At 36.6% G+C, this 24856-nt stretch overlaps 1 protein-coding gene across 50 annotated transcripts in view; it reads right to left on the minus strand.

The window, feature by feature from the left end:
* The window catches only part of PKP4 (plakophilin 4), a 269591-nt gene that overhangs the window by 70238 nt on the left and 174497 nt on the right, over positions 1 to 24856 (minus strand). For 45 of the 50 annotated variants that reach the window (XM_071216397.1, XM_071216406.1, XM_071216402.1 and 42 more), the window contains one exon: positions 16524 to 16558. In XM_071216397.1, coding sequence (XP_071072498.1) covers positions 16524 to 16558 — 35 coding nt within the window. Of the gene's footprint in view, positions 1 to 3428; positions 3548 to 16523; positions 16559 to 24856 lie in introns of those variants that run through there. The other 5 variants (XM_058300882.1, XM_058300885.1, XM_058300879.1 and 2 more) reach the window with 2 other exon arrangements.

The raw sequence follows: 24856 nt of genomic DNA on the forward strand, positions 1-24856 counted from the left end.
AAAAATGCCTCTCCTTTGTTAATCTGTGTGTCTTGCTGTTTATACTGTATGAAACGAGGAAAGTCTGTATTATGTGTAAAATCACCATGGAAACAGAAGTCTTTTTAGTTAGAAGAGTTTTAGTATATGCATCTCTGTAAGTAGTTTTTCACAGTCTAGGAACTGCAATCTTGTGCTAGAGTCTCCTTTGTTTGTGCCTGTTCTGAGCTGCTAGGGTGTTTAGAGGTTTGCCCTGACATAAAAGATAGTGAACTGTCAAATCTTTGTAGGACTCTTGGGAAGGTAATAGCACAAAATGTTAAGACAGATGACACTCTCTTTGACAGTTAATGGAATATGTCACATTTCTTCCAACTCTCTAGCCTGGGCATTGAGGTTAGGCCATCATACTCAGAGGGGCAACTATGAAAAAATATGAATAGAAACTTCTTTCTTTTGGGGACTCAACTTCCTATTTGGCTATGGGTGTCTCATAGGACCAGAGACTCAGGAGGGTGCCAACTTTCTACAGAAAGGCAAACATTCCAGAGCCTTTTCTGGCTAAGAAAACAAGCTGTAGGGAGAATTCTGGAGGAGGACCTGGGAGATTGTCCCCAAAAGAACTTCTCCTCTTCAGTATCTTCTTAATGCACAAGACTCATTTCTACAAAGGTCACATTATTATCAGAGGGAATGAGATCACAATGTTCTTTAGTCTATAGGAAACGCTACAGGTGGACATTGACAGACATTTTAAAAGCATTATAGATACTTGGAGTTTGCTGACTCAACAAACCAGATGATATCCCTTAAAAGTTGGATTTTAGTGAAAACAAAGACTTTAGAGAAGAGGGAGAAAACCATGTTTCTTAAAACTATTTCTGGTCTGGTTCTCTTATGTATATCTGAGTTCTTGGGTCTTACGCATACTTTTAAATATTAATAAGTCAACGGCTTTAAAATTTTTACTCCTCTAGAAAATGTTACATGAAAAACCTTGGAAAATAGAAATCATTAAGGAAGTATCTTCTAGTTCCCTTTAAACTTTGCTCTAAACACCAACTACCTGCGATGAAATCCATTGTGCATGTTTGTCTGCCTAGTTAAAGCAAACTTTGTATATGTATAAACTAGCTTTATTTTATTTGTACAATGACAAACCTGATAAGTATTTTAGTTTTGAACACTACCAGAGAGACCTCTTGTTCACAAATATTCAAAAAATTACAAAATTCTGTTCAAGAATACAAAAAAAAAAATTTATAGAGAAAAGCCAGCTGAATAAAAGTATCCACAGATCATAATAAGATAAGTGCTTATTAAGTATTTTTAATCTGTATACTAATTAAAATACAAGCATCTTACCTACTGTAAAAGGAATGCTAGAAAACCAAGGAGTTAAGAAATATAAAGATGAAAAGAAACGGACATTCATGTAAAGTTTTCAACATTATTTATAATGTGGGTATTCAGATAATGGCCACTGGGCTCTTGTTTCCTATAGGATCACCCATCTGAAAAAAGAGTAAAGGATTCACTGTGACATGACTAAAAAGTCACGTCTGTGGAAATGCATTTAAGTGCTCAAAATCACTCTAAAACTTTTTTTCAAAGACACATTTGATCTCTTTTGGAAAAAATGCTAACAAATATGGAAATGTGCATACTTAAGATACAAGATAGATGCCTTATAGCTTAAAAAAATAACCTACTTTAAAACAACAACAACAAAATAACAAACCCATAGGGAATAATACTGACATTGAAAAGAAATGATTAGTTCTTCTAAATTAGGGTGTTTCTCTATTTTCCCACTGGATTATTTTTTCAGTGGATATTATCAAGATAGAGCAAAATGCAGATTAATTCTGGCCTAAGACTGAAATATGGAATTATAGATGGCAGCCTTTCTAATTCTCCCAAAGCCACAATCATAAACTGAGGATATGAAGCTCTGTTGTTGGGAAGCAGTAATAGAAAAAGAGCAGCTTTCAGGCTTACCAATTTCTATTTTATTTTAGATAGTTAATAGAAACTTTCTTCACATATCATTAAATGCATGGGAAAATTTAAATATTTACTTGACATGTTTGTATCATATATAAAATGTTAAAGGTTGAAACTGGATATTTCATTTTCACATAAGCACTAACGCACTAAATTTAAACTTTTATTTGAGGCATTATGTATCACATACAAGTAGCTCAAGAATATTTGGATACATGTTTGCTACAGCAAAATACTAATATTCTTAATTTGGTGATGGCCCATGTACAATGTAGCAATAAATTCATAGCACTTATTGGTAATTGTGCTTAATAAGGATTTGCTTAACAAATCCCAAATATATGGAAAATAAAAATTAAACGAACATGCACTGGTTGGGAAACTCATGCCATCCATCTCACTGGTGCGTTCTTTCAACTATTTATGTTAGAGCTAACTTTCAGAGTATGGGCAATGCTTGGCTGGTTTTGACACATCACTTTGATGTCCTATGTTAACCTTAATATTTTGAATATTTTGTTTTAAAAAACTGCAATTAAAATTTTAATTTGAAAGTTTGCAAACACATATAAAAATAGGAAAGTATAATGAACTTCCATGTGCCAGCCTCCAGATTTAATAATTATCTACATTATGCCATACTTGCTCCATTCATTCTCTCTTCTTTCATCCTTCTTTGTTACAGATTTTAAAAACATTAGGCCATTTCACCTCAAAATACTTCATGTATCTCTTTAAAATAAGGATTTTACAAAACCACAAGTATTCCATAATGCTATCATCTCATAGTGAGTTCATATTCAAGTTTTCCTGATGGTCGCAGAAATGTTTCTTCAGTTGGCTTATGCTAGTTAGACTCAATTAAGGTAAACTGATTGCATTTGAGTGTTATTGCCACTTAAATCCTGTAATCTAATTTTCATGTTCTTGACTCATGGAAGAAACCACAGCAATAAATTTATAGATGTTCTACATTTTGGATTTCTCATGGTGTACATATTCCTCTAACCCCAATATTTCTAGTAAGCAAAAAGTCAGAGAAAAAGCTTGCCATGTGTGTTAAACTGTGTCACATCTGGTTGTACTACTTTAAGGGTTGCTAAGCTGTACCAGCCAATTCAGCTGCGGTTTGCCTGATGTTTCTATTGTCAAGTTCACCATCAACATTTATTCTAATATAGTGGTCCTCAAACTTGGTTGTACACTGCAATCTCCTGGAATGAGAGGGCGGAGAGAAGAGTTTAGAAACTACTGCTGGGAAAGTGGATCTGGCTCAACTGATGGAGTGTCTGCCTACCATATGAGAAGTCCAGGGTTCAAACCCAGGGCCTCCTGACCCACGCGGTGAGCTGGCCCACGTGCAGTGCTGATGCGTGCAAGGAGTGCCGTGCCACGCAGGGGCGCCCCCGTGTAGAGAAGCCCCATGCACAAGGAATGCGTACCTGCAGGGAGAACTGCCCAGTGTGAAAAAAGCGTAGCCTGCCCAGGAGTGGCACCGCACACGTGGAGAGCTGACACAGCAAGACGATGCAACTAAAAGAGACATAGATTCCCCAGGTTGCTGACAAGAATGCAGGTGGAAACAGAAGAACACACAGTGAATGGACACAGACAGCAGACAATGGGGTGGGGGCGGGTGGGGGAGTGGGGAAGGGGAGAGAAATTAAAAAGAAATGTATCTTAAAAAAAAAGAAAAGAAACTACTGCTGCTTTAGTCATACCCTCAGACATTCTAATTTAATCAGTCTGGCATGTGGCCTGAAAACTGGGATATCTGAAAGCACCTAAGGTGATTCTAAATTGCAATTAGGGTTGAAGACCATTGTCCTAAAGATTTTAGCATCCATTGACATGTTTGCTTGAATCAATTACTTCAGAGTTTGCAAACTCATAATTTTCTAATTATATAATTCTTTGGGGATATTTTAGAATTCTTTAGATAGCTACGAATAGCTTGAAGTATTGGGTTAACCTGAAATATAAATTTATTCAGGACAGGTAGGATAAAGGACATACATTTAATTTTTCTCTTTATATTACTAATTTTTAGGATACAGCAGTAGTTCTCAAACTCTGCACAATGAAATTGCTAGAGATCTTTAATGAGTGCCTAGTTCCCCCTTGGGATTTAAGTTGGTTCCCTAATTATCTCCTATGGTGATCAAAAAGGGTGTTTGTTTAGTGGTGGTTGCTGCATTTTTGTAATGGAAAAATGTATTTGGATCATTTTGAGTCAGATACAAAAATACAAGAAAGCAAACCTGACAATTTTATGAAACTCCCGGATCAGGATGATCTCCAATCTCCAGGAGATCTAATTAAATAATAGGATGGTCTGAGGTTCGCTGAAGTCTACACTGAATGTTCAAATTAATAAATATTTAAAATGGTTTAATTTAAAAGAGTACACCCTTGCCCAGGCAGTCCCACTTACAGAAATCTAATCTACAGAGACAATCAGGCACATGGGCAGAGAAAACCTTTACCATCGTCTATGTGAAAAACTGGAAGAAACTGAAATGTCTACTAATTAAAGACTGTTTATATACATTTTCCAAGCAATGGTTATTCTCAACCATAAGAAGAATGAGGAAGATATTTATATCATATAGCCTGCTAATGAAAAAACCCAAATCATAAAGCAATGTACACTATATCCTTACTTGTTTTTAAAAAATCTGGAATGAAACACACCAAACTGAGCTAACGGTGTATATATATGTGTCTGTAGGTATGGGGGCACAGGCTATGGAAATGAAGGAGATTTTTATCTTTTACTCCAAGTTCCTCTAGACTTAAAAAAATCAAGAAACATACTTATTTTCCCCCACTTGATTGTGTTTATTTTGTTTATCGGTTGTTTGTTTCTCAGCATACATAGTAATTAGTTATGTTTTTTAATAATAAGATGATTTTAATATCAAAGATTTTTAATTGGACATTTTTAATTAGAGAAGTTGTAGGTTTACAGAAACATCATGTAATAAATATAGTATTCCCATACACCCCACCTCCCAATTACTAACATTTTGTATTAGTATGATAACTTAGTTATAACTGATGAAAGAAAAATATAATTGTACTAGTAATTGTAGTCCATAGTTTGCATTAGGGTGTATTTTTCCCCCAATATACCACCCTATTATTAATACCTTGCAATAATGTGCTACATTTGTTATAATTCATGAAAGAACATTTTTATAACTGTACTATTAACTATAGTCAATCGTTAACTTTTTTTTTTCAGGAAAAAAAAGAACTTTTATAGTGGTGGTCAAAAAGCTATAGCACTGTAGGTTTTGTGCTAAGAAGACTGACTGCTCTGAATATATGACTAAAAAGGACTGAAAAAAAATAGGCAGGAAAAACTGGACTCTAAGACAGGTTTTAACAGAAATTCTTATTCCTCCTGGCATTTTTAAGAGAAACAGGAAGTGCCATTTGTAGAGTTTTATAGCCTTAATAAATCATAACATTCAAAGTCCTCATTAGAATAAGTCCTTTATATGTGATTGCTCAGCTAATATTCTACTTATGAACATACGCAATATAACATAACTTCCTACTGTATCTCCTTTATAAATCTGCTATATTTGTACTGAGGTATAAAATGTTTCCATTTAATTTCATGTCTTAGCTCATGATGCCCTGATGATTTTTTTCCCCCTTGTAAATTACTTGCTCCAGATGAAGGAAAAAAGATAAATTGACTTAGGGCTAGTCTCTCATTTATCATTTATCTTCAATATTCATGTTCTACTTTGTTTTGTAAACTCAACCCAATGGAAGAAATCTGTGTCTGTAATACAATTTAGAGAAGAAATATAAATATATAAACAAAAAGCAAATCTTAGCCCCTATAAAGCCTTAAATTTAGTAGTATATATTAAATACTGATTGGCAATGAATAACACACAATAATGATTTAAGTGAACAGTATAAAATTATGGAACTTCAATACATATCACACAATAAATGAATGCAGCAATATGACTTTAAATGATGTTAGCAGTTTAAAATTTCTATGAACATTTTCCTATGATCTTTTCTAAACCCTTCCATATTTATTGTCAAACATCAAAAATCCTTACCACAAGGAATTGTTAAAAATTTCTCTGCTATTCACTACTTACTGTAATAATAGACTGACCCTTGCCTATTAAGCCCCTCATGCATTTAGGTTAGCAAAAAATGTCTGCCTCTTTCAAATGCTCCAGAGTCATTTGCTAAGTCATTGTTTTGCCAGACACTAATCTTTTTCGAACTCTTTATTATCTGTGAATACCAATTCCCTATTGCCTCCTTAATAATCAGTAATATCTGCTTCTGCAACTATTTCTTGGATACTTTCTTCCTCTAGGAATCATATCAGTATTAAAAAACAATGAGAGGGAAGTGGATGTGGCTTAAGCATTTGGATGCCTGCCTACCACATGGGAGGTCCCGGGTTCGGTTCCCAGTGCCTCCTAGAGAAAATGAGCAAGTGACAAGCTGACACAGCAGGCTGGCACAACAGGCTGGCACGGGGACATGATGCAACAAGGAGACAGAAAGAGGAGACACAACAAAGTAGGGAGTGGAGGCGGCTCAAGTGATTGAGTGCCTCTTTCCAACATGGGAGGTCCCAGGTTTGGTTACTGATGCCTCCTAAAGAGAAGACAGCAAAACAGACAGCACACAATGAAAAGGACACAGCAAGCACAAACAATGGGGGTAGGGGAAGAAATTAAAAAACAAACAAACAAAATGAAACAAAACGCAGTGAGGCTGGTTCTCAGGCTTGGTGGGAAGAGGACAGTGTACTTGGCTCTGTAAAATGTTCCTTGTCCTAATCTGTAGAGTTGGGGTGGGGTGTGAGGTGCAGAGTTGGCGTAGATTCTCAGGCTGATTCCTCCTCGTGCATTTTTTACATAAGTACTAAAACCTGCAATGCCTAAGCTCTCGTAATTTTTTTCCCCTGGAGTAGAAAAACTGTGAAATTGTGATTTGTAGCAAAATCTACTTTACAGGATGTGGTTGGAGGAGTTAAGTAACAAACCAAAGATTAATCTCACAAAAGGACTCCATTTATGGCTTCAATACACAGCTTCCTTCCGGTGGTAGCATAATATGTGTGGCTATTTTTATGACTGAATTAGTGTGATTTTTCTTAAAAGAGAGGTAAACCCAAGCTCTTTTTCTTTAAAAGAAACTCCATATAGTATTTTCTATCATGAAGTATAATTATATGTGAATATATTTACATTCTTATATTTTCAGGCCTTTACTTATTATTCTAATTTTTATTTTCTGTGATTATGACATTTATTTTTTTATTATATGTGTTCCTGAAAGCTACCTCAAATTTTGGTGGAACACAGAAGACTGTACAAATAAATAAAACATTAAAAGATATGACGAGAACAAAGGGAAATGACTCACTAATAAAAAAGGAAACAGAAGGAAGCATTAGGACAACACTCCCTCAACTCCTTTTTAGCAAAATACACATAAAAAGCAAACAGAAATGTAAGGCTAAGGAAAAGACAAAGCTGAACCCAAAACATGAAACTCTCCTCTTCATAAAAGTAAAAAAAGATATGCATTTATGTTTTTAGAGGGCAAATAATTAACAGTAATAAGCCAGAAAATCCAGAACAATGAAGAAGGCAAAAGGGAAAATAACAATAAAGCATAAATGCTTCAAGCTATTTCATTACTTCCAGAAGGATCTCCTAGAGACTCCTTCTCAACAAGTCCAGAAAACAGAAAGGTTTTATAGAATGGGTGATTCCTCCCACTCTTCGGGAAGTATCTCTTGCAGCTCCTGAACTGCAAAGTATGAGTGGAAGAGCTTTGGTTTTTCACTCTCCAAGAGCCGACCATCCCTAATACAGTTTAAAAACGAACAAATCAACCAACCAAACATCACCAGCAAAAAAAGCCGAATTGAACCATAAAGAAATGGAGACCTTTTCTGTCTATGGAATCTTGAGCATTCCCTTAAAAAATGATGCTGCAGCAAGGTAGCTAATTAAAAAGAAAATCTAGCAGCTAACCTGTTTCTGGTATGTCAACAGGATGAAACATCTGAAAACATCTGAGTGGCAGGGGTCCAGCCCTGTGATCAAGCTACTGCCCTGCTAACAATTTACCTTATTGTTGAAAAGCTTTTAAAGCGCTGAGCTTTTCAAATAAAATTTGAAAAACTTAGACATTGCCTGCAAATAGAGATTCAAAATCTTAAAGAAAAATGAGGAACAATAACAGAACTTCAATCCTAAATCCTTTTCTGTAGTTTTTTCTTATTTGGGAAACCAATAAGGAGTAATGCTGTTTCTTATGTTACGATATAGCAAAAACTGAAGACTAAAGACCTTTTAAGTATTTTTCACACTTAAGTCACCTTTACCTCATTCCGAGTAGGAATGCCTAATTCTTAAAACAAGATCATTTTCATACTACATTTATCATCTCTATTTGTAAAGTGGGACATAAAAAATAGTTAAACTTATAGTAAAAGCAGCAGCAAAGCTGGTATTTTATCCCAATTACTTTTAATCAAACTTCTAAAATGAATCCATATCTACCAGAAAAAGCAATGTGAAACAAAGCAGATTTTAGTTATTCATAAAATCAAATTTCAATTTTCTACATTTATAACTAAAGCTTATTGTCACAGTCACAACTTAAATGTCATGAGTATGGGTGAAAAGTTGGCAAATGAAAAAGTAACATTACTTTAGTTAAGAAGTTAGAAAGAGAAGAAAGACTGGTTGTGACTGCTGTTTTGAAGATTGTTTCCCCTCCTTTACCCACCTCCTCAAAAAAAGAAAAAATGACTAATTTTAACCCCTAGGTTTGAATGAGTTGTGCTCTGACAAAAATAAATAATTTTTAATTTTTTTATTGTGAATTATGTATGGTGAGGACAGATACTAAAGCTGTATTTTCCCTAACACTATGAAAAACTTTTAATTGTTATGTATTTATTTTAAATCATAGATAATGCTTGTGTATAAAATATTACATATCTATATACCCAATATACTAAATCTCTTATTGCACAGCCTACTAATTAGGGTGATGAAAGTTTTTTTAAAAATGATTTGACTAAGTTAACTTAAAAAAATTAAAAATAGTACATTATTTTATTTTATTCCCGCCCCAGTTGTCTGTTCTTTGTGTCTATTTGCTGCGTCATCTTCTTTGTCCACTTCCGTTGTTGTCAGCGGCATGGGAATCTGTGTTTCTTTTTGTTGTGTCACCTTGTTATGTCAGCTCTCTGTGTGTGCGGTACCATTCTTGGGCAGGCTGCACCTTCTTTAGCGCTGGGTGCCTCTCCTTATGGGGCGTACTCCTTGCGCTTGGGGCTCCCCTACACGGGGACACGCCTGCGTGGCAGGGCACTCCTTGTGCACATCAAGATTGCGCGTGGGCCAGCTCTACATGGGTCAAGGAGGCATGGGGTTTGAACCGCGGACCTCCCATGTGGTAGACGGACGCCCTAACCACTGGGCCAAGTCTGCTTCTCAAGAAGAGTACATTTGATACTTGGATATGGCAAAAATCATGAAGATGTTGGTTAAATGACTGAAGCTGAGTTAATGTATTGCAGGGGAGGGGAGTTTTAACGGATGCCAAGGCCTCAGATATTTCATTTCCTACCATTTATCTTCATCTCTAATCTTATGCTCTGCCTACTTTAAATCAAGCTAAGATTATACACAGTGCCTGCCTGGCTTTTGGTCACTAAAATTCTACAACTACCCACTCCAGTTTGGTTCAGCCAGTACACAGATGGGTGAGGGTTAGGAGAATTACAAAGAGAAGCCAGGATGTTTCTCCTGCTCTACTTTGGGCAACGTCTCTGGCAGTGGGTGTATCACCACTGTGGTTCCAGCTAATACTGGAAAACTCCCACTTCAATTCCCACCTTGCCACAACCCCAGCATTGTCAGGATCTGACAAAATCACCTCCACTTTGCTCCTGTAGCTCTAGGGGTATGAGCAGCTTCCTAATATCATTAATCTCAGGGGTACTTCACCATCCTGTTTGATCTCCCAAATCTTCCAAGCATACTTTCATGACTATACATTTCCTATATTAAATTTTCTCTATTGAGCTACCTGGCACAGGTTAAGTTTTCCAGACTGGAACTAGCTATCATCCCTGGACCATAAAGAACTCTTACTCATCAAGCATTAATACTCCAATAGAAAAAATAAAGGGGAATAATATAGGGTATTTTGACATTTTCTATATAATTACAAATAAAAATAATGACACTGATGAGGGACTATGAGGATCAATTTCTTATATCTGGAGGGAGGAAGAAAGGGAGAAATTTTTTTTTAAAGGTTTATTCTCCCCCCGCCCCCGCTGTCTGCTTTCTGTGTCCATTTGCTATGTGTTCTTCTGTGTCTGCTTGTCTTCTCTTTAGGTGGCACTGGGAATTGATCCTAGGCCCTTCCAGAGTAGGAAAGAGGTGCTCAATCTCTTGTGCCACCTCAGCTCCCTGATCTGCTGCGTTTCTTATTGTCTCTCCTCTGTGTCTCTTTTTGTAGCATCATTTTGCTGCACCAGCAATCTGTTCTGGCTAGCTTGCCACACGGGCCAGTTTACCTTCACCAGGAGGCCCTCAGAATTGAACCCTGGACCTCCCATATGGTAGACGGGAGCCCAATTGCTTTAGCCACATCTGTTCCCTGGGAGGGAGAATTAATACAATCTGTCATGAAAGCAACTTGATTACACATATCAAAAGACTTAAATATATTCGTATACTTTAATAATTTTCCTAAAAATTTAGCCCATGTTAAAGATGTGGATAAAATTTTATATACAGAGATGTTCACCCAGTATATATAACAGTGGAAAATTAAAAACAACCTGAATGTCCAATAATATGGTATATATCCATAATATTCCTTTACAGCATCCATTCCCCAATTTTAAGTGTATATAGTTATTGCCTTAATGCCCCACATGTCTACTAACCCTGAAATTCTTAAGAGGGCAAGGATGTTTGATATAGTATTAAAGATGAACTTAAACTAATTTTTTTTATATTAAATGGTGTTTATGACATTATATGAAAAACATGGCAAATAATTGCATGCACAGTGTATTTCCAAATTTTGCTCTAAAGGAAAAAACAAAATTAGGTATAATACACATACATGGAGACAAAGACTATGTGAATAGATTGATTATAAGAAATTTTATACTCTTTTTATATATTTCTGTATTTTCCAAATATTCTCTGATTGTTAAATATCACTTATAGAGTCAGGAGAAAATATTTTTTAAGTAAAAAAAGTCAATATGAAGACAGCTGGTAAGATTAAAAAATAACATGCTTTATATCCTTCACTAACTTCTTAAAGAACTAAAACTAAAAATTAAGAGAAAAGCTATATTAGCTATTAGGAAAATGCAAATGAAAACCACAATGAGGTATTACTTCATACCTATTAGGAAGGTTATAATAAGAAAGACATAAAAGGTGGAAATGGCAAAGACAAATGAGTTTATATGGCTAAGAGTCTTTGAAAAAGAGTCGGGAGGTCACCAGAGGGGTCACACTTATACACGCCTCAGCAGGACCCCAGAGACAGCCAAAGTATATAGAACCCCAGTTCTCCTGAGGGTTGCAGAGATCCACAGGTTCTATGGTCATGGCAAATGGCTCTGGAATTCAGTGCCTTGTCAGTTGGCCCAACTTTGGAATTTGTGTTCCTGAGTGTGATGGAGTTGGACTCAGATATGACCTTTCTACACATGCCTCTTCTGTCACTTTTACTGAACCTGTGGTTGTTGCTGGAGTTGGTGTATACCCAGGAGACTTGAATCTCTGGACTGTCCATGTGCCAGCTGGGCCCTGAGCCTCAGCAGAGTTGCAACTCCTACTCTCTGGTTCATTGGACTTACCCAGGCCAGCTAACAGGGAGGTGAAGATGATCAACCACTACACCAGGGAACAGAGAGGGCCTACAACTGCAAGCAGGAGAATTGCACCCATCATCCATGTGGAATCTAAGCCCCCTCTCGATATAGAGGTAGAATGGACATCACCATCCCAGGGTCCACAAGATGAAGGAATAAAATATGGATTAGAGTGGACTCACTGATATTCTACTATGGAACGATTGTGACTAGTAATGGAAGAAATTGTAGCATTGACGTGGAGAAAGTGGCCATGGTAGTTGCTGAGGGCAGGGAGAGGGAAGAAGAGATGTGATGTGGGGGCATCTTTGGGACTTGGAGTTGTCCTAAATGATATTGCAGGGACAGATGCTGGACATTATATATCCAGCCATAACCCACTGAATGGACTGGGGGAGAGAGTAAACTACAATGTAAACTATTATCCATGTGGTGTAGCAGTACTCCAAAATGTATTCACCAAATGCAATGAATGTGCTTCAATGATGAAAGAGGTTGTTGATGTGGGAGGAATAGGGTGGGGGGTATATGGGAACCTCTTATATTTTTTAATGTAACATTTTTTTGTGATCTATGTATCTTCAAAAAAATACAATTAAAAAAATTATGGGGGTGGGGTGGGGAGTGGGGTATATGGAAACCTCTTATGGTTTTTAATGTACCGTTTTGTGTGATCTATTAACTTTAAAAAAAAGAAAATTAAAAGATAAAATAGAACAAAAAATAAAAGACATTGTAACAAATGTGGACAAGGATGTTGAGAAATTAGAATCCTCATACACTGATGGTTATGTAAAATGGTGTGGCCACTTTAGAGACTAATATGGCAGTTTCTTAAATGGTTAAAATATAGTTACCATATGCCTTAGCAATTGCACTCCTAGGGCATATACCCAAGAGAAATGAAAACATACATCCATATAAAAACTTGTACATGAATATGTTCATTGCAGCATTATTCATAGTAGCCAAAAAGTGGAAACGACCCAAATGACCACCAACTGATAATATAAACAAAAAGTAGTATATCTGTACAATTAAATATTACTGGGCAACAAAAAGAAATGAAGTACTGATACATGCTACAACATGTATGAACCTTGAAAATATGCTAAGTGAAGGAAGCCAGTCACAAAGAACCACTTATTATATGCTTTCATTTATATGAAATGTCTAGAAAAGCAAATCCAAAGAGATAGAAAGTATATGAGTGGTTGCCTAAGCCTGGTGAGTTTGTGGGGGAGAAGCAGAGTGAATGCTAATGGGTACAGGGGTTTCTTCATGAAATGATGAAAATGTTCTAAAATGGAGTGTTGCATATGTCTGCGAATATACTAAAAATCATTGAATTGTACACTTTAAATGGATGAATTGTATGGTATGTGAATTATATCTCAATAAAGCTGTTGTAATAAAAATGGAAAGAAATGAACTTCATGTGCATGTGTGCAGAATCTATAATATGTAAAGAGAAAAATTAAAAAGAAAAAAATAAGAAAAAAGAAAACTCATCCAGAATCTCACCATGATATAATGATAGAAGGGTACAGAACTGAAAGGAAAGACCTAAAACACCTGACTGCTAATGTCATACAACTTCTAAACTAAAGAGCCTAAGGTGTCAAGGTTGGGGATGTACAGTCCATCAATAAAGGTAGACCTGCAATACTATGGCAAACGGAGATTTTCTATTTAAATGTCATGTTAGGCTATAAAGGTTTGAGGTGCACATGAGTCAAATTAAGAACCAAAAAATAGTACTGGAGTGTTAGAACTCTGAGGATTTTGAAAGTTTATAACTTCTTTGCATGATATTATTTTTCAAAGTATATATTTTGCTATTAAGTTAAAATATTTACGTCATTCACTCATTAGGTGTATATTTCAGTACCTGCTAAAGATTGGGCATTTTCTAGGCATTGAGGTGGAAAGAAAAAAAGTTTCCACAGACACAGAATTTAGTTGTGAAGCTAATGTACATACATTCAAACATTCCAATGACAATGTAAAGCAGCATCTATGGGCTCATGCATGTGTGCATCCATTCATTTGCCAAGTGGTGAACTACCTAGGGTCTACCACACACAGGCACTGTACTTGGTCTTTGGAATACTGTGGTGAACAAGGAACTCATGGTTCCTACCTGCAAAATGGACCGTAAGTGCTCTGACAAAATGGGAAAACAATACTACATCTCAACTGACTCTCCTCTCTTAGCCTCAGTCAGATTTCAGACGATTTTCCTATTACCTCCCAAGAAATTAAAAGCAGCAGCATTCTCTTAGCATAGGCTGCCCCCGATTCAGTCTTGTTCTCTCTGACTTGGTTATCCCTTATCCACAGCACTCTAGTCCAAATCCCTAAACCACAAAATTATGTATTAACATGCACGGATCTATCAGTTTAATAGATGCATTTTTTTTTAAAGAATTATTTTTATTTATGTCTCTCCCCTACCCCCTGCGCCGCACGCCCCCTCCCCGTTGTCTGCTGTGTCCACTTTCTGTGTGTTCTTCTGTGTCTGCTTGCATTATCTGGCAGCACTGGGAAACTGCGTCTCTTTTGTTGTGTCATCTTGCTGCATCAGCTCTCCATGTGTGTGGCGCCACTCCTGGGCAGGCTGTGCTTTTTTCATGCGGGGTGGCTCTCATTGCTGGGCATGCTCCTTGTGCATGGGATTCCCCTGTGTGGGGACGCTCCTGCGTGGCACAGCATGCCTTGTGTGCCACAGCACTGTGTGTGAGCCAGCTTACCACACGGGTCAGGAGGCCCTGGGGATCGAACCCTGGACCTCCCACGTGGTAGGAGGACACTCTAGCAATTGAGTCATGTCTGCTTCCCAGTAGATGTGTTTTTCTTCACATTTAATCAAGGGCACTCCTTAGTATTTACTTTTCTAAATGCTTTTTGAATGTTTTCATTTGCTGACTTTTAATCATCTCAAATATAATACATCTAAAGTTGAAGTCCTTGGCATTTCCCTAAAACCAGCTGTCCATCTTCACTCTCCTGTCTTAATGATTTCACTGTCATCCCAAACTCAAAACCTCTAAGTTATCATTGTCCATTCCCTCCCATGCCCAGTCAACCTCTAAATCCTTAGGATCTCCTACTTCGGATTATCTCACACACCAAAGTCTGCATTACACTTTCATTTGCTCTCTCTGACCACTATTTTTTTCCTCCCTCTTTTTCCTAGCTCTGCTGTTCCTCCTGAGGACCATTTAAATTATGTGAATTTTTGCTCTGAGGATTTTTAGTGGCTCCCTACCACCTGCAGGAGAATTCAATGGGTCTTTGGCCCAATATGACTCTAGCTTTCGCATCTCACCATCTTCCAAATCAGTTAAAAATGTTCCTGTGTAACATTCCTGCTCTCTTCTGATGCCCAAAGACAATTTCCTCTCCACTGCCTGGGCCCTCTTAAGGCCAAGGCTCCAGATCCATCCTCTTTGCAAGGTTGTCTCTGAAGTGGATTTTTCATTTATAACAATTTTTCCCATATGAAACTTATTTGGCATGTGTTAATCATGTGTTATTTTGTGGTATATATCTTTCTTTGTATTAAATTGTTTATAAGTCTCATTGCTAGGTGGCTTTTCATATATCTCTGCCTAATCTACAGTTTGAGTAAATACTACATATCTTGGGAATAGCTTCTTTGTAAAATACCAGAGTGCCTAGATTACATCATATTAACAATAGAATCCTAGTACGAGGTTCAGGTAAACCCACCAGGTACCAGACATTTGCAGGCCTGAGTTTTACTCACTGTAAGCACTATTTGAAAAGTGCCCAAGTATTTAGCTGTCAGCCCGATTTTAGCATTGCTAACACATGCTTACTGGCATCGCCGTTTATATCGAAAGCTTCCTGAGGGCTGAGGAGAGGCATGTGGGTCATGCCCATCACTATGGCCCATCACTCCCAGCAATATGCATAGTCCTGGGCACACGGTGTGTGTGTTCAATAACCAGTTACTGAATGAAGACTGAATGCAAAAAACATCAAATATCTGTGAAAGTGGCAGAATATTCTCTTTAACGTAATTTACCCTTTAAATGAGGTGAATTTAGGGTCAAAAGAAAAGAGTCTATTAATCACCTTAAAAAAATATAACCAGGTAACCACAGCTAATATGACAAAATTAATTATCTTACAGCAGATGCTCCTGGCTATTCAACAACTGAAAACAAAGAAAACAAACATTTCTGGCAATGCTTCTCTGAGTATGAGAAACATGGTGAAAAGAAAAACTTGCTTTACATAAATGTCTAGCCAGCTGTCCCAGATTATTCAATAACCTTTATGAGGGCATCTCAGTGTTTCCTTATGATGGAAAAGAAACTTTCTCAGATACTAGTTTAACATTAAAAATGTTGCTGTCCAATGCTTTAACTTTCTATACAGTTGACATACACTAATTTACTCAATTACGTTTAAAAATTAAGCATATTAAGAACTACTACTTAAGTAGCCAAATACTATTACTATTCAAAGGCTCTGTTTGGCTTATTTCACCAAGAGGTAGTAAATCAAGAGAGAAGACAATGAAATTGCTTTTTTGGTGAGTGCAAAACAATTTTTTTTACATAATAAAAGATCATACCGGTTGATCTCCAAGGAAATGACTTCTCAGTTGAGCTACAGAAAAAGAGAAAAATAGAACATTTACTTCTTTTGTCATAAAATTTAACTGTCAACTTATTTTGTATATACACATTTAATTTTCACATTAAGAAAGTACAAAAATCTCAAATTTTAAAGTTACTCTTCCAATTAAGTTAATTTTTAGACAGTATTTAACCTTCCACACCAGTTTGGGACAAAAATGTATTTCAACTTGGAAATTAGTGCAAATTGTACAGTGACAATAAGAGTCTTGAACAAGACAAAGAAAATAGCTCAACTAAGCATGATAGTCACGGTACTTACATGATGTAACATATACTATGATGTTTTATGATCATTAATATGAAAAATACATACACTTTTAAAAGAATTTTTAAAAAGCTACTAGGAAACTCATTCATTTTACTTATTTGCAAAAAGAAGCCTCTAGGTACTACAATAAACACAAAAGGTAATAGGGTCAGTTTTGAATTGGATGTTGCCTTATAAAATTAAATCATACAGCTGAACTTCACATCAAAAATTGTTGAATAAGGTTTCTGGGAGCCAGGAGAAAATTTTAACTATATATTTTCCTCCACTTATAAAATATCTGTTTTATGGACTTAAAAAATGTGTGCATAAAAACGCATCTGTGTCTTCCTGGAAACATCCTCTCCCCCTAAGCAATACAGGAAAGCCTGGTGCTAAGGAGTGTCCTGTGGGATGACACAGGGACACCAGGCTGGATTGTTAAGCATTTATTAAATGCCAGATTAAACAGTTCACATGTATTATCTCCTTTATATTACTCACAATAACCATATGAATAGGTACATTATCATCTTTATTTTGCAGATAAGGAAACTGGCCATTTGTATACTAGTAACTGAAAGAGATGGGAACAAGCCCAGGATGGACAGTCTGATTCCAAAGGCAGAGCTCTCAACCGCTGTGCTATTCAGTAGAACAACTTCTGATCTCATTTTTGCATTTAATACATACACACAGCTCGCCTAGAAAGAAGTCTAGAAAAAGAAAAACCAAAGTGCTAGGCTAGCAGTTGTGATTTCTATGGGGTGGGACCATAAGGATTAAAAAAACTTTTTTTACACATGTATATACTTTTCTATGACAGCAAAAAAAGCACATATTAAAGTATATTTTAAGCATGCTTTTTAAGAAAAAGATATATGACTTTGGGCTTAAGGAAACACTGTAAAATCAAAGACTTGAAACAGATGAAGGCCTAATCCTTTCATGTTACGGTTCTATGACTTTAAGTTTGTTAAAGCCTTAAAATTTCCCCCAAGACAGTAAGTGATGAATAGAATCCTTCCTGGTTGAATATTCTACATTTAGTAAGAACTGCACTTCAGTTTAGTGTGGATTTGCTTCTTCATCACAGTTCACATTCCAGGACTTTGAACTAGCCAAGAGCTGGAGGGACATGCTCCCAGTGAATGGAGTCAATCAGTTAATGCTAATCTTCTCCAGCACTCTGGAGATGTTCATGTATCTGATGTACTCTTAAATTATTTCAAGAGACTGATGGGACAGAAAAAAAATGAAACTTTGGTCAAATATCAGCAACAGAACATTTTTCTTGCTCCCGAGGGTAGGTCATCAGATTCTTGTGGCTACGAAAGCAGTTCCCTACCCTGAATTTCAATTTCTCTTTAACTTGTTTTTAATGTTTAATTCTATCATTTGCTTTTTTAAGCAATGAGGTTCAACTATGTATCTATCAAAATACTCATTTTTATGTAATATTAAAATGTAAGTTAAATCAAATTGGCCCCCAGAAATATTTAATATACCTTAAGTTTCTTGGGAATATCATGAAAGTTTAGCAGGGTTTGAAACTTACATAAACTTTAATGAAATATCTTTAAGAGTTCTTTAGTCATTGAAATTAAAGATCACAGAACTATAACTCATGCTAATTGCTCATGCTGGGCAAGGGCTGTGGCTTTTTTACTCACCTCTTTATGTTGAGTGCCTAGCATACCACCTGGCACACAGCATTTGCTTAATATATCCAAGGGTTCTTAACCATGGACCCCTTTGCCAATCAGGTGAAATGAATACTACTGTAATTTATTTATTGCATGCATCCATAAGTGAAGGAAATGCTAGATTTCAGTTGGAGGTCACAGAAAATAAAGATAAGTTGATTTTTTTCAATTCAAGATCACAGACCCTGTGAAATCTTTGGGGTCCATGGACCCCTGGTTAAGAACCCCTAAATACTGTTGTTGCAACACAATTGTGAAAAAGTAATACTGAGCTCTGCATTGTTCTGAAAGAGCGAGTCATTATTCTGCACGAACAGGTCAACTTATTCTCCCCCAATCTAAGTAAGGAACTCAGTTAACCTCACCGTGTAATATTCTGGCAAACAGCTTTTTTGCTGCTGTAGAACGCCTTTGGTCACCAAACTATAATAAAGCATTCCCAAGTGAAGGCAATGGGAAGGCTCAGTTAAAATTAATTTCCTCTATTCCATTTTAGGTAAAAGAAAACATTAGGAAAACATGTTAATATTAAAGATTAAAACTAAACAAAAGTTTTATGTTAAATTCTGAGGATTACATAGTTCAATTACTTTTATACTAAATTCGGCAATTCCAAATAATAACTGGTTATTCAGAACAGTCTATATATTTTTCAGAACGGTTTATTTCCCTATTGAACTATTCATTTTAAATGACTGTCAAATTGTTCCCTACTCTGGAATTCATGAATTGAGAAAACATGTAAGTTTGAAATGCCATTTTAAGACACTGAATTTAAGCACTTTTATTTCAATTAGAAACAGCTCCAAACATCTTTCCTAAAAACACTTTCCCAACTTTCACAGTCTACAATGTTTAGGAACTGTGCCCACTGAGGACTGCATCCTGTCCCCTTTCACTTCTCTTCTGAGATGCCAAGGAGCTTGTGTTCTAGGAGCTTCCATTGCAACAGGGAACACATTTTGAAATACAAGAACTGAATCATCCATTATAACTGTGTTCCATTGGGAACCTGTATCCCCAATTTCAAATAACTGAATTATCAACAAACTTTTAGAATGTAATTTATCCATAAATTTGGCATGTCTAGCTAGGCAGTGAACAATAACTAAAAGCAAGTTCATGAGTAAATTAATAAATCGAAGCAGCTCATTTTAATGTGAAAAATAAGTTTTAAGGATGGTACCATGTAGCACATTACTATAAAAGTCTATACATTTATGAAAATTAAAATTTTTTCCTTCACAAACATGGTGGCAAAAATATCTTCATTAGATGTTTTCGGCTGTCTAATATTTTTAAAAGCCGTCCCTATTTTGTATATTCCCATATTAGAAGCCAAAAAACTACCTGCTCATACTCCCTTGCAGGCAGAAAGCAGGCTGATGACTGGGGAGTCTGAAGTAACCATGTGAGGGAGGGCCATGGCAGCCTGAGTACCTGCAGTAGCACCAAGTGGTGGAGAGGGTACAGTTCTTGGAAACGCACATTCAGAATCACTTCCTTTTCTGCTTAAACAAGTTAGGGATGATTCTGCTGTTTGCAACCAAAACCCTGACTGATGTAATCACTAGTTATTATATCTGAAAACAAATACAAACAAGCCCTCTAAAAAGAGCCCATACAGAGGAAGAGATGTGATGTGGGGGCGTTTTCGGGACTTGGAGTTGTCCTGGGTGGTGCTGCAGGGACAGTTACCGGACATTGTATGTCCTCCCATGGCCCACTGGGTGGACTGTGGGAGAGTGTGGGCTATGGTGTGGACCACTGACCATGAGGTGCAGCGGTACTCAGAGATGTATTCACCAAATGCAATGAATGTTTCATGATGATGGAGGAGGTTGTTGTTATGGGGGGAGGAGTGGGGTGAGGGGGCTAGAGGGTATATGGGGATCTCATATTTTTTTAATGTAACATTAAAAAATAAAGAAAAAAAAAAAAAAGAGCCCATACATCACTCTATAACTGTAGACCTGTATTTCCAACTGCAGACTGGATTTAACACACTAACATTCAACTTTTTGAAACTCTTTTTTCCCCAAACTGACCCCTACTTATTATTATCACCTAGTCACACAAATTAAAGAGCAGAAAGTCATTTTTATTTGCTCACCCTGATAGCATGTAAGCTCCTTCAGGGTAGTGGAGTCTTCCTGTTCATAGATGTGCCCCCAGAAATGTGCCCAATTATTTATCTCTATTTTTGCACTTTTCAAATGATCACACTACAGTATCTGTCTACCTTTCTGTCTCCACTACCATACTATGACCCTCTTGAGGGTAAAGATTGTCTTTTTTTTTTTTAAAGATTTATTTTTTATTTATCCCCCCCCCCAGTTGTCTGTGTCCATTCGCTGCGTGTTCTTCTGTGACCATTTCTATCCTTACTAGTGGCACCGGGAATCTGTCTCTTTTGTTGCATCATCTTGTTGTGTCAGCACTCTGTTTGTGCGGCGCCATTCTTGGGCAGGCTGCACTTTCTTTCGCGCTGGGTGGTTCTCCTATGGGGCACACTCCTTGCGCGTGGGGCTCCCCTACGCGGGGGACACCCCTGCGTGGCAGGTCACTCTTTGCGTGCATCACCACTGCGCGTGGGCCAGCTCCACATGGGTCAAAGAGGCCTGGGATTTGAACTGGAGACCTCCCATGTGGTAGGTGGACGCCCTATCCGTTGGGCCAAGTCTGCTTCCCAAGATTGTGTCTTAATTCTATCTCCATCTAACTAATAATGGGTATTGAGTAGGATACTAAATAAATGATTGCTACATTAACTCTTCTGGTTGTTCTTTTTCTAAAAAGATTAAACATATATAAAGTAATTTTAAAAAGTATTTTAATCATTCTACAAAGGAGTCAGATTCATCCCTTGTTTTTTGCTCTTTCTGCAAATACCACACTTATGCATTCAACAAATATTTGTCAATCTTCTACTGATTGCCAAACACTGTTGAGGCTGGGATATAATGGTGAAAAGAGAAACAAAGCCCTTGCCTCATTGTGCTTATAACTGTCCTGTATTCATTTATAGTAACCATGTGACTCCTGTTCTGGATTACATGCCTCTCAAAGGAAGAAGATGTCAATGGACATCGAAAGGCTGATCCTAAAGCCAGAAACCTATTAGAGAAGACTCTGGTGTCTTCACAGGGCTCAGCAGTGTGCTAAGGAAGCATTTACATGCAGACATACACACAGAACAACTAAATGTGTTAAACATTCGTTCTTTAAAACAAAAGCTCTCCTTTTACTCATCTATTAAAAGGTTAATTGACTGGTATTGGGATCAGCCAGGTAGGAATTTAAAGATGAAGGCTTAAAGAAAAGTATATAGGAATATGAAACGTATTACTATATTCTGGAGTTCATCTCAATTCCCAGAGCTCAAAAATTATAAAGGGCTGGGAATCTAGCCAGCTTGGGGGACCACTAAGATAATATTCTACATGTGCAAATAAACCTGACATTTTTTCCATCCATGTTTTTGCAATCTCTTCAAATGACTGCTTAAACCAACCTGAATGAGTAGCCTTACATGATCTATTTCACTATTAAATATAGCCTAAAATAAATTCTCAGCTGTTCATGATATTCTTTAAATGATTCTTAAGATTTTTTCTTTTCTTGAATTGAGGCAATTAATAGGTGAACACTCAATGGCCATATGTCTATTTCTCTTCTATAAAAAAATTTAAAATGTATGTGTACCTGCTAGTTTGACATTCCTCACATTTTACTCGAGTTTATTAATTAGTTTTACTATTCTGAGCTCTGATGGTTGCATACTGAGTTCAGCACAAAAGTTCTTCATTTCTTTCACACATATTAACTCTTTAATTAGATTTAAAGAACTGCTACTGTTTACAAAATCTCAGTAGCTCAAGGAAATAAACTTTCAAACTGCATTTCTCTCTTTCTCTACCAATTCATTACTGTCCTAAATTCAATTTGTGGTATCAGTGGGCTTTATTATTCTAATCAAAGTTATTCTATTAGCAAATGTGTAGATTTTCTGGATTCTAAATTCATTGTCAGAACTTTTGGGAACTTTCTATTGGTTTGTTATTATTTAGTATTGAATCTATTGTCATAGTCTTTGTAAGTTTACTTTTTACTTGATTACAAGAACCTTTTGTTAGTTAAAAAAAAGGAAAGAAACTTGATTTATTTGGCTTTTTGTTTTTGTGTGTGGTGGGGAGAGGCAGGTAATGAATTCACTTTGCAATTACTTTACACCTTGTTTTCCTCTTGGCATTACAAATTGCTTTTTAATGAATTGCTTCAGAATCCTCTTAGATATGATGAGTTCCATAATTCCCAAGTCACTCTGTATTTCCCATTATGCTTTTGGGATATTTTTTTTTCCCAGGAGTCTGCCAAAATAACCACTTAATACTCTCAAGTTTCAATCTCTACTTAGAGTGTTACAGGATAAATTTAAAACAAACTACCTTAACTGAGTGATCCATCCTACTGAACATTTAAATTTCTATGTCTCTATTAATTATAATTTGATTAAATCTTCTATTATGACATGGAGATAACATAATATACTTTGAATCTTTTATTTCTTTCTAGTATTGCTTTGCCTTTCCTTTTAATTAGGACATTTAAAACATTGCCCAGTTTCTCTCTCTCTCTCAGAGGTACTAGGTACCTGGGACCTTGTACCTGTGAAGCAGGTGCTCAACCACTGAGCATACCACTGAGCACTTCCTGCTTCCCTCTTTCTTTTAATGCATATATAAAATATTTCACTTATTTCCTGTGAGTTCTTATGGAAGCATTCCCCATATAGGTAGGTCAAATTTCTCCTTATTCTGACTCTCGCAACAATGTCCTTGACATTGTCATTTACACTTATAACTGGAATGGAAAAAAAGTAGGATCTAGAAGACTGAGATGGAATAGAGGGTGCTCTAATGCTATGAATCATCTTTTGATGTTCCAAGAACTCATATCACCTATTAACAGATAATTGAAGGTTACAACATTTTGTTTTTCCTGTGTTTGGAAATGGACACTTTATCTGTCACTTTTACTTCGATAAGGATTGACTAGGAAATAAACACTTTGCATTGAACAAAGATTTACTCACTATATTATAGAAAGAGAAACTAGAGAAGCTAAACAAAATTATATAATCAATTATGATCATTTTTCCCAAGACAGATGGTCATCCTTCCACTAGGCTATTTGGGTAAGTCAAAGAAAGGAAGCTTAATATGTAAACAGATAATAAAGGTGAACTGTATTGCCTGGCTAAAGGAGAGAAGGGGAGTTGGAAGGCAAACATATATGGATATCTTTCTCCACCATATTATAGCCTCTAAGGGGCTCTGAGGACTCTAATTTGAAAAATCACTAGTCTAAGGCAGTAAGGATTTCTTAGCAGTAGCACTCCAAAACAATTCTTCTTGGTATTTAGATACATTTTGGGACCCTCTTCCAAATTTACTTTCTTCACAATCAATCTCAACATAAATGAAACGTCTCCTTCCAAATTCATGGTTTCTCAATGATCAAGACTCCTTTCTGGTATCTCTTTACCATGGGATCAGACCCTGGGTCATTATCTATGGGATAGAGACTGATTTCTTTATTCCTGAGAAATGACCACTTATTAAATCGGTCTGACTTTCCATATGGATAGCCATATCTTCTGGAGGCTATTCTTAAGGTCTTAGTAGCTGGAAAAGAGAAACTATGCCAACAGGCTCATAACTGTGGTTTATTTTTGTATGTGTTATGACTTTAAGTTGTCCCTGAAAATGGTGCAAGCCTGTAATGTGAACTAAACAAGGCATAACAAATGAAGACAGGGCAAAGGATCTCTTTCCATAGGTATTTAAATGATTTGAGCGGGATATTGAGGTTAGAAAAAAGGAAGGGCACTTGAATTAAAAGTGATGCCCTACATATAGGATGCAGCTGCTCCTGGCCCATCAACAATAGGACATGAGCCCTGAGTTACCTTCCAGTAGTGGTGATGGATTTGCACAGATCCACCTCCACTCTAAACTCAATCACCAGAACAAGTGGACAAGAAGACTACAGGGTGGCAGGCCTAATGCATCACGGAACACAGGACAGGCCAAAGGCCCAGAATCTGATCCATATACTTCCCTCTTAGTGATACTTTACCTGAGAACACTGGCAACGCTCAGTTATAATCTTTAAAAAAAAATCATAAGTGAAAAGGGCAGTAAAGCATGGTACAAAAACATATTCTTGGTTTTTATTAGCTACTAGCAAGGTTAGGGTAAAACGTTTAACCAGCCACTGTGGTGAACATTTTTGGTCCTATTATATTATT

Source organism: Dasypus novemcinctus, chromosome 7, assembly GCF_030445035.2.
Source record: "Dasypus novemcinctus isolate mDasNov1 chromosome 7, mDasNov1.1.hap2, whole genome shotgun sequence".
Classification (NCBI taxonomy): Eukaryota; Metazoa; Chordata; class Mammalia; order Cingulata; family Dasypodidae; genus Dasypus; species Dasypus novemcinctus.